This window comes from Corvus hawaiiensis, chromosome 3, assembly GCF_020740725.1.
Source record: "Corvus hawaiiensis isolate bCorHaw1 chromosome 3, bCorHaw1.pri.cur, whole genome shotgun sequence".
Classification (NCBI taxonomy): domain Eukaryota; kingdom Metazoa; phylum Chordata; class Aves; order Passeriformes; family Corvidae; genus Corvus; species Corvus hawaiiensis.
The window spans coordinates 74036196-74047220 of record NC_063215.1 but is presented as its reverse complement, the minus strand read 5'-3'; the positions used below and the strand labels follow the sequence as shown (position 1 = coordinate 74047220).

General features: G+C 36.1%; 1 protein-coding gene across 6 annotated transcripts in view; it reads right to left on the bottom strand.

Annotated features, from left to right (window-relative positions):
- Positions 1-896: 896 nt before the first annotated feature.
- Positions 897-11025, bottom strand: part of SIPA1L2 (signal induced proliferation associated 1 like 2) — a 126597-nt gene continuing 116468 nt past the window's right edge. For 3 of the 6 annotated variants that reach the window (XM_048296858.1, XM_048296854.1, XM_048296856.1), the window contains 4 exons: positions 5792-5845; positions 4743-4866; positions 3005-3086; positions 897-2135 (listed from right to left, as the gene is read on the bottom strand). In XM_048296858.1, coding sequence (XP_048152815.1) covers positions 1989-2135; positions 3005-3086; positions 4743-4866; positions 5792-5845 — 407 coding nt within the window. In that variant the 3' untranslated portion in view covers positions 897-1988. The remainder of the gene's footprint in view (positions 2136-3004; positions 3087-4742; positions 4867-5791; positions 5846-11025) is intronic. The other 3 variants (XM_048296855.1, XM_048296859.1, XM_048296857.1) reach the window with 1 other exon arrangement.

Sequence of the window (11025 nt, the reverse complement as noted above, 5' to 3'; positions counted from 1 at the left end):
ACATGACTGCCATGTTTAATTACCCTGTTAATACAGCTTAGTGGATACTGTTTGGTATGTAAAAGTCAGAGTTTTTGATGAAAAGTACAATACAAAATGGTCTTTTTAATTTCAGTGTAAGGATACCAAAGACTTGATTATCTGCCCATATACAACCTTTCCTAAGAAGAGTCTCTCAGAACAATTGTTACAGCAGTTACAGACATTTGTTCAATTTATAAAACATTCCTCAGCCAATGTGCACTAACAATGGACATGGAATTTTAGTTGCATGAGTTGAATGCATTTTTAAATTATTCACCAATTTTCTATAGGTTTGCCTGAATGCATTCAGCGGTCAAGAGGAAACTGGGATATAGCTATGATCTTGAAATGTCTTTTTCCTCAGGGTTACTCAAATATGCTCATTAGCTTAATTTCATTTTGCAAAGGTGTCCTTTTTTGGTGTAGACTTAAAGCTCAGTACTGTACACAAAACATCTCACATACGCTAACACTGCAATCAAATCCGCAGTCACTGGCACGAGAAGATGGCAAATTATTTCCTGCTACAGCTAACATAAGGTAATATGAAGAAACTAGACCTCTTTCGAAAATTTTCTCTAGGATGTATTTGTCAGTAAAGAAGGAATTTTTTTTCCTAGGCCACTAATCAATGCCTATGAACAGCCCAAACAGCTTTTGTTCAGACTGGTGAAGCCACCTCCTGGGTTCCAGGACTGGATGCACCAAAGAAATTAACTGTGATAATGGTGGCAACCCTTCCTTGGTAACAAGGGATCCTGACAGCTCTGAGGTGTTGGACTGTTTCTGGATGGAGAGCCCAGAAACTGGGCTGAACGGAAACCTGAGCTATTAGTGGTAAGAATGATTACAGATAATACAAGATAAAATAATTCAGGTTTAGATTTTTAACATTTATTAAAAAAGCAGGATGTATGTTCATTTCAAATTAAACAGTTAAAAATGTTAAAGCATACAAACAAATCAATTGTGTACTAGCAGCATCCAATTGTTAGAATTTTCTAGAACTCCTCAGTACAGTCTTGGCAAGCTCAAAATATTACAACTTGCAACCAACTGACCTCACCATAGTGCAGATAAAACAAACTTTATAAAAACAACAATTTAAGGTTAAATAAGCTTAAATAAGGTGTTAAATACAAGACACTTGATCAAAGCTTCTGTACAAAGATAAACAAATTTGGCATTGTACAACTGATTGGCTGGCTCACACCATACATGATTTCAATAGTTAAGCAGTGTGACTGTTTAGCTGAACATCAACTATACAAAAGTAAGTGAAGTTGGGAGTGGGCTAACCCCAGTGAGCCATTTACAAGGCATGTGTATTTTTAGAAAATCAGAACACTGTTTATATTCAGGCACCATTTGTTCCTGCAAATAAATAATCTCTAATGCATCTGCATCCAAACTAGTGTTAAACACATCAGTGCTAACATTTTATAAACACAGCTCTGTGACTATTCACTATACCTCCATTCTTATTGCTATGACAATGTGGACTGTGGAAATAAAACTACTGTACATACAAAAAAATAGAGCACCTTTTAAACATTAAAGTATATGTCTAGTTATTCTTTTTATCTTACAATACTGAAGCCCAAGCTAATTTAAATTGCTTTAACATCTTCACCAGCGCACCTGAAATGCAGGAACTAAAACCCCAAATATTCCTCTTCAGGCAAGCCCCAGCCAGAGCAACTTCTAAAAATGTCTAAAATGACACTAAGGATTTTTTACATTCATCTGCACACAAACAAATATCTGCTATTCTCTGCTTTCTTCATATGAATTTAAAGTTCGATTGCCACAATTCTCTCTCCTTTTCAAATGAATAAAGCTGGATAGAGAATGTAGCAGAAACACCTAAAATGGATTGTGAACACAGTGAAATTATTACCCCGCTAATTCCAAAGATACAGCTGTTACGTTGTTCAAATAAGTATTTTGCAGGGCCCCAGCCATTAGGATTTTTTGTCTATCGTATTAAAAAACCATTCTGTAAATTTCCTCAGTTGAGCAGCTGCAGTTTGAGACTCCTCCTGAAGTCTCATGTTATCTTGTCTCAGGTGCTGTACCTCTGCTTGGAGAACTGCCTTGTCCTGTTTTTCCTGGTTGACAAAGATACAAGTTGAGCAAAGTGAGTAGTTGTGATGACAACGTTTATTTTTGTTGTTAATATTTCTATGCAAGTCATAACAGCTATATTTTGCTGAGCTCCCTAATTCATTCTGACAACTGTTAACTGAAAGTTAATTCCCCAAATATGCTCCAACTACCTCATTCATTCCAAGAAAATACTGCAAGCTAAAAAGAAATCTAGACGTTACTTTAATAGAAAAATTAAAGACGTTTACTCCATTTAACAAAAAAAATAAATCAAGCATTAAAAGCATAAGAAGCTTTTAGCTATAATAAATCATACATGAGAGCCCAAGTTGCAAGTAATTGATTTCAAGCATATGTTTAAGGAAGAAAAATACCTACTTTCAAGACTTTTCCTTACGTGATTATTTTCTTAGCAAAAGCAGCCTCATTTCTGTTATCCTGGCATTGTCTCCAGCTCAGAATTTTGACAACAAATGAGGCACACATCAAGTCATTGCTAAGTGACCAAGATAAGACAACAAGGATGACAAAACCAGAGTGCTAACTACTTAGCAATGGTGCCCATGTCCATATCCCTATCCTTTCCTAAATCCAAAGAACCATAAATGAAGATAAAGTGTTTCCTTTTTTCTGGGGTATGATTATTTGTAGGAGAGTTGTTCTGGAGTAAAGGCCTATAAACTACTTAGTCTCTGGCCAATTTCCTCACATAACTCTTCCCACAGGACCTTCTGCACCTCAGCGTTCTGACCAGCCACTGAGCTCTACTGTCTTGTTTAGCTGATGTACTTCTTTCAAGCCCTTGATGATCTGTGTGCAAAAATAAAACTACTAAAACTGGGGAGAGGTTATGGTGCTAATGGTCTCTTACCTTTCTCAGGTCAGTTTGTAGCTGCCGGAGGATGACTTCCAGCTGGTTGACTTTTCCAGTCAGAGTACTTGGAGCATGTTCCCTGTAAAGTAAACCACTACCTTCACTCTGAGTCAGTGAAAAACATTTTCTTCCCAGCTTTAGCAGAGTTACAGCTTTAGTAATAGTAAAGGAAACCAATCAGTTTAGGCATAGTTAGGAAAATAGAGACAAAACCAGCATCAGTAAAAGACTATTACTAGAACATAAATCCAATCCTGCAATATCTGAAATATGACACTGCTTCTCATGCAGATCAGGCAGAAGTTATAATGATTTTAAGAAGGAATGTTTTAGGAATGATTTGTGCATACCCTCACAGTGCAAGTCACACTCACTGATCCATGGTGTGCAGGCACGTTGGTTAACAAGCTGCTTTCTGATAAGGACTGTACTAATCTCAAGCAAGCTGCAGCAACAATTACTGCAAACCAAAAGAGCTGTAAAGAGTTCTTTTGTCTGTTGTGCAGTAGTGTCATTTTCAGTAAAGGATAAACCTATGGCTTAATGGAGACAAATATTTTGTTTAAAGGTCAAAACACATAAAATATTGCCACAGGTTAATCAAATGCATGACTGAAGGAAAATACAGTGAACAGCTTCTATTTCCTGAATGACAATGAGCACTGTGGCAGACAGTCTCATGTACATTATAGATGCAATTAGCCACCACGTGAGTAATTGTGTCTAAAAGAGAGAAGGTGAAGAGAGGGGCTTTACATACAAAGCTGAATCAGCTGCTTCATGCAATTGCACGAATCTGACGGGTTTGCTGTGGCTAAAAGGGGAACATCTTTAAGAGTCTTTTGCAATCCTTACTGATCATTAGCCTGGGGAAAGATGTGGACTTAGAAGTCATTACAATAAATGTGCTTTACCATGTAAGCAAGCTAATTTGTGTAAAATTGGTTGAAATTAAAATGCGATCATCTAACAAGCAAGAAGACTTTTCCCTCCATTTCCCATTCTTCCATTCCTGCAACTGAAGAGCAAAACTAATCAAAGATGTGTTTTCTATTAAAGAATGGTGGTGGGCAGATTATAGTGCTGAATCTGTATAACAAGAATAATCTTTAAATTAACAAGCAGACTCCATACAGCAGGATATGTGGAGAGGGAAAAACAAAAATTGTCCCAGGGTGCTGGGAAGAATTTGAAGAATTGGGTAGTTTGGCATAAATTCTACAGTCCTCCATTACAGATTATCTTGATTAATTTACCTCTGTATAAAAGAAAAATTATGGGTTTGCAAAGAGCAAATGGTTGCAAAGGTAGGATAGACCCCGTTCCAAGGTTTGAGACATTTGCTGCAGATCAGGTTATTGCATCCTACAGAGTTGAGCTCCTGTTATTAGTTTTATTAAATGAAAACAGAAATAAATGTAACAAAAATTATTATTGTAGAGGAATACAGTGAGAAATTTGATTATCTGAAACTCTGCATCTAACCTTGATCTGCACTACAGACCTATTAAAGTGAGAGAGCTTTCTCTGACTATACTACATATTTTCAAGATAAAGCTTCTCAGAAATTGATTCGAAGAAACAACATTTTTCAGAATTAAAGAAATTATCAGTCAAGGCAAGTCTGCCATCAAACAGCTGTGAAGCATGCATACAGGCAATTTGATTTGCAACATTAAGAGAAAACCTTTCCTTAAAATACCTTTGTAGGAAATATGCTTTAATTCTGACATACCCAGCATCCTCAAGAAAATCTTTTCCATCTGGGGGACTCTCATCCAAAGGTAACTCTTGTGTTCCTTCCAAGCCCTGAGCTTGCTGCATATCATTCAAGGTGCAAAAAGACGCTACTCTCTGATCTGTAAAAAAGTAACATAAGGATACATCTAAAACTGGACAAAATGAAAGGCTATATTACAGCCATTATCCTGGTTCAGTTAGCGAAATGGATGTAGGCTTCTACATCTCAGCTTTGAGGATAATCAGCAGATGTATGTACCAACTAGCTGGCTTCCCCACACCTGCATCCAAAGGCAACCCCAAAGCAATTTTTTATGTCTATCAGCAGTATGACAGTTTTGTCTGGACCACATAATGCTGATATGAACAGTAAATTGGTCTTAATGAAACATGCAGAAAACCATTTTAGAATGACAATAATAATTCAGCAAAAAGATTTGCAGTTTTTCCATGGACTTAAAGCCCATGGAAGATTCCTCAGAAATCTTCGCTGTTCATTTCATACAGCTTTACTATCTCAAGCATTTGCAGAAGCTGATGGTAATCTGCATACTTGAAAACCAATAAATTCACACTATTTTTATCAATTGAGTTTTTATTATAGGTATTACTACGGCACTCTATTATCTGGAGTGAATTTCACTAGAAAATAATCTAACAAGCACAGATGTAATTACCTATGGATATACAGTGTGGTTGCCAAAATACATCAGTCACCACATAATAGAAGTATGCCATGCAGATCATCATTGCACAGAACAGGAGTAAATGATGCATTCATTAGGATTTAATTTGTCTTCTTTAAAAAAAAAACAACACCAAAATCCATATTCTGTGGAGATTGATTTAGCTTATTTCTGCCAAACAAAATCCATGTCTGTAGGCTTGTATGAATTCTGGTGACAACATGCCTGCCTTGCCCTTTCTCCCCTTGCTCTGCCACCCCACCAGGCCCAAAGCTTGCATTATCATGCAAACGTGCAAACATAGGAAGTATTAAAAAAAGTTTACAAAAGGCAAAAGTCATCAATCCCAGACCATCACCTAGAAACGGCGTGTGATGACAGAACGGCCCAAATTCTTCATCTGAGTCAAAACCTGGAATAAGATTTAGAATGTTCCTATAAACAAGACAGTCCATCTCCACTGGAGCAGCTGTGGCCCTTGTGGCAGCGCACACAGTGGGATGTTCCCCGTGCAATTCCTGCTGGCACTCACTCCCAGCCCTGCCAGGCCATTTCTACACAACACCAACATTACAGTAAGCACGAGGTGTCACACCCCACGTCTCTAACAGCAACACCCAGTATTGAGACACAGCATGGCAACTTGGCAGGGTACATGAGAGGACAATCCTTCAAATTCTTAAGGACACAAACAGTGAATACAGGTCAGATGTCTTCAAATAGGAAGGAAAAGTCCTACCAAACAAAAATAGGAAATCACTAAAAAGCTCTTTGTCAATTTAAAAAATCCCTTCAGCATAGCATAGATTGTCAATTCATTCTATAATACAATGAACAAAAGTTGCATGCCTTATTCTGTCCAATTTCAAAGACTGCAGCTCATTTCCTCTGCTTTTAGCCTGATTTCTGACTACTGATGCATCTCAGCAAATATGAACATGACTTTTCCATATGTGCTGACAATAAGGTAAGAATATAATTTTAAATGCATAATCAATGACATCATTTACAGATTTGAAACCTACTAAGTTAAATAGATTTACTTAGTAGGGATAAATTAAAATTAGTTTCCCAGATCAAACGCACTATGCAGGCCAGAAACAAGACAGTGTAAACAAGCAGTCTGAAGTAGATAATTATTGATTTCAACTTCATACTATTAACTTTTTCATTACAACAGCTGGTTTTTATAAAGAAAAGTGTATTTGTGGTATGGTGTTGTGGACCTACATTCTGCTTCCTCCAAATTACAGGGACCCCTCCTATTCAATTGAAGCAATATGTACATACTAAACAGAAGAAAATACATGTCAATCTCAGAGCTCTTATTTTTGACTGAGATGTCCCTGGCAAACTCCAAATAGAGCCCACCCATAGAAAACTATTTGCAAAAAATATATTGGTCTTTGCATCAAAAATTTAAACAATTGACTTAGTAAGACCAAAGATGAGACAATTTTTTTAAATTTTAAATTGTTCTTATTCACAGTAACAGAGTTGTACAGTGTAACCACTGAGAATTTGAATCTCAATTTTCATTGTTCCAGACTGCTAACAGAGGCCAGAAAAAACTTCAGGCAATTTTGATGTACTGGAAAGCAGAAAAGGCTAAAATAGGTATAGAGCATTAAGTCACTCTGTCATTGTTAAGGTAAAGTCTACCCACAAACATTCACTGACATATGCATTGAAGCAAAAAGAGGCATGCATGCCCTACAAATAACCAAACATTAACTATATATTGTCATTTTTTCTTTTTCTAGCAGTCTAACACACTACTTTGGTTAAAATAATTATCTGTCATGCTAAATGATTCACTTATTTCTCATTATATTATGTGTAGCATTACATTTAGCTATGAAGATTTTAAATCAAAGTATTAAAATTACATTACTTATAATAGCACAGATGTTTCTGCAAAGATAAATTTGCATTAAGAAACACTGCATGTTGATTGGCACCAGTAGACGTTCATAAAAATCACCTGGAAACAAATCAGGAATTGAAACCGCCAATTTTAATGAACAGGGACATCAGAAGGACTATCTTAGGCTATTAGTGCTCACAATATGATTTATCGAACACTAAACAGCTTTTTTAAAGCATAATAAACCCAGTTTGAAGTAGAACAAATAGTACAATGTTCTATTAATAACAATATTCAATATTGTATTTGTGTCAGTTCCCTTTTGTAATTACAGTAGCAGGTATGGACATCCAAAAATGCTTCTTCTTTTGGTCCCCAAAACATGGAAAAGATCTAAAATGTCATCAGCAACATAATACATATGTTGAAGGCAAGTCCTTCTTCCCTAACTTGGAGATCTATTTGAAAAATACTACAAAAAGAGAATACAAACATTAATTCTCTTATTTTCCCTTCGTCTTTTCTGGGATTTCTCCTTTCTCAAATTTGGCTTTCCAATTTATTCTATAAATGCCCATATCTTTATCTTTACTCAGTTGAACATACTTTCTTTTTTTGCTTCTTTAATTTTTCTTTCCAGTTCTTTAAATTCTGCTTTTTCACCCCTACTGTCCTCCTTCTTTTGCTGTACAGTCATACAGTCTTTTTTTATTTAAAAAAAGACTGTTTAATTTAAAACAATTTTTTATTGTTTGCTTCAGGGGTGGATACAAAAACATTACAACAGAGTGATTTCCATCACATCAGCTGCTCCCTGGTTACTGTTTCTCTGCAGTTCCCAACAAAATAAAGAGAAGGGAACTGGAAGTAGTCTATCCATGTATGACAGAAATGGAAGGACTCCCCTTGCTACTGACTGGACTGATGTTAGCATGCATGCAAAATATCCTCTCTGGAGAAATACCAGAGTCAAAACTATGTCTTGCTAAGGAAGGCAGTGCAGAGTGTTAAAATAATGCTCCACTGTGCTCCAGCTTACAGGTGCTGACCCTCCACAGAGGCAGCTCAAGCAAAAACCCTTCCCTGATGCAGCTTCTGGAGCCTGTGGAGTTAGTGCATGCACAGCTCCCCATTACACTGTGAAGACCCGTTTTAGGAATAACAGAAGATTTTCAGAAAAAGTTTGAAGTAAATATTCAGCTTCCCACAAAGGCTCTCGTCAAGCAAATGCAGTAAAATTAAATCCTGACATAGTGAAAAGCATTGTCACCCTACTTTCAAGTAAAAACAAAACAAAAGAAATAAATAAAAAAGAAAATAATAGCTTCTTCCACCCTCATGGACCACAGTTTAAAAACTGCTGTTCCACATGGGACCAAGGCTTCAGTTGAGTAAAAGCTAACACTAATAAACAACCTTGTCCACTCTTCTTCTGAGACGAGGAAGAAAGTGAAAAAAACTACTGCTCTTGTTACACCCATAAGTAAACTCTGAGTATGGATGATGGCAGCAAAAATCTTGCTACTGAATTTGATTCTTAATCCAACTGATGGCAACAATATAAGCACCTAAAAAGTCTACATCTAACATTAATCGAGATAGAATTGCTTTTTAAGACAGACAGATGAAAGGCCCACATTAGGGATGTTGAACTGATCAAATTATATAAATTGTCAACACAGAATCTGGAGAGATCACAAGAGAAAAACTCTGACCTTGGAATCAGATTGGTAATCCTAATAAACTGATAGTAAGAAGAGACATTGTACAAAGAAAAAAATTAAAATTAAGTCTAGTATCTAGGTTCTAGAAGAGAACACAACTTCAAAATATCAGGCTGGCAAAGTCAGACTAGAGGAAAAACTCTAATTTCACAGATTCAGTATTAAAAAGTTATTATTTTTTTAGTGGTCCTTTCCAGTGAAAGTGGGGGAGCAGGTGTTTGCTTACTTTTGAGGTTTTTTATATGGACCTATATGAAATGTGATCCCATTTCCACCCAGTTTAAAAAAAAGATAAAAGCAGCTTTATATTCAGAAGTGGACAAACTTTAGAATCATCCACTCTCTTTTTCACATTGATGGAATGCAGAATAGTAGTTCCAAGCTATTTTTAAATAGAAAGTTGAAGCAGCTTCTAAGTCAACAACATTAAAATACTTATGGAAACTGCACTGTTAATTCAGATCCAACACATTCCCTTTCAGTGATCTTTTATGAAATGCCTATCAGTTATTCTTTTTAAAATAACTTTCAAATTGCAAGACAGGATAAAGTTGAGTAAGGGTTTAAAAATTCCACTTCTTGCAAAAGTTTCTAATTGCAGCACTATGAATTTAGTCAAAACATTGTATAAATCATCTAACATATACACAGATGTCTCTACTGTAGAGTCCTAAACACAAAAGAATTATATTCCTTCATACAAAAATAGATTAATATTTACTACTCAAATTCTTACAATCCAATAAGCAGCTTCTGTCTTACAACTCAGACCGTCAGTTCTTCAGCAGTATCTACAGATTATCTAAGTTATCTGCAATTAAAACCCAACAAGTGAATACCTTTCCTCCCTAGGATAGAGCACTGTGGGTTAGCTATCTTGTTCTACTTCTCATTCTCAAATTCAAATGTAATTACACTTACATAACACTTACCAAAGTGAAATTATTTTCATCATGATACTAGGTCGTAAAAGGAATGAAAATCTATTAGTTCTCAAAGACAGCTAAAAATACAGGAGCATAGCTGGTACAGAATGATCTTTCACTCAACTGAACTCAAAATTTTTATTAGCATTTAGAAATATTCTTCAAGTACAAAGTTGCAGAGCTAGTCATTTACTGATTCAAATCTTTTTTCAGTAGTTTAAGATGTCAGTAACAAATATCAGGGTGTTCCCTGAGCAATCAAACGTAGGAATGCATGGGAAGAGCTGTCAAGATTCTCAGTGTCACAGTATTTCCTGCCAGCTACCACAGCCATGTTTGAGTAGTATTGAATAGTAATGAATTCACATACAATTAATCAGGTCAAGAAATGATACAGTTCTTCAAATTCCTAATCATTGCTGTTGGTTTGGGTTTTCACAATGCCACTTAAATTAGTATAACAAGCAGTTCTGAAGAGCTTTTGGTGAAAGTGAACTTTTATCACTTCATACTGTGGGAAGGCACCAGGAACCAGAAAACTGATTTCCAGGGTTTAAAAAAGTTTAAAAAGACCCAAATCATTTTAAAAAAGACCCAAATCACTAACTTGACAACCAGTTTTCACAAAGTTAAGACCTGTATCTTATACAATGATGACTGTGGTAATGTCATCCTTATTCACAGATTACATTCAGTAACGCAAGCAACACCAGTTAAGAAACATCAGACATTTTAGGACAGCACAGCAACCTAAAAAAACACCTCTCAAACAAGAGAACACAAACACTCAACCGCGTATATTCATATAAACACTGAAACGAGCATCCATTTTCTCTGTTTAGACATTAAGTGTAAGTTTAGCTCCCGGAGGCGGATGAGGTTTTTTCCATGGTTAATCTGGTTCCATAATTTAATAAAGCAAACCTGGTCTGTATCCTGCATCTCAAGTCCTGCTACTGGAAAATATACTGTACATTTCTCCTGGTCTTCAAAGGCTTATGAAAACTGAGAGGGACTGCAACACCGTTTGGACTACACATGCCGGTTTATAAACACAACAAAACAAACCCAGGGA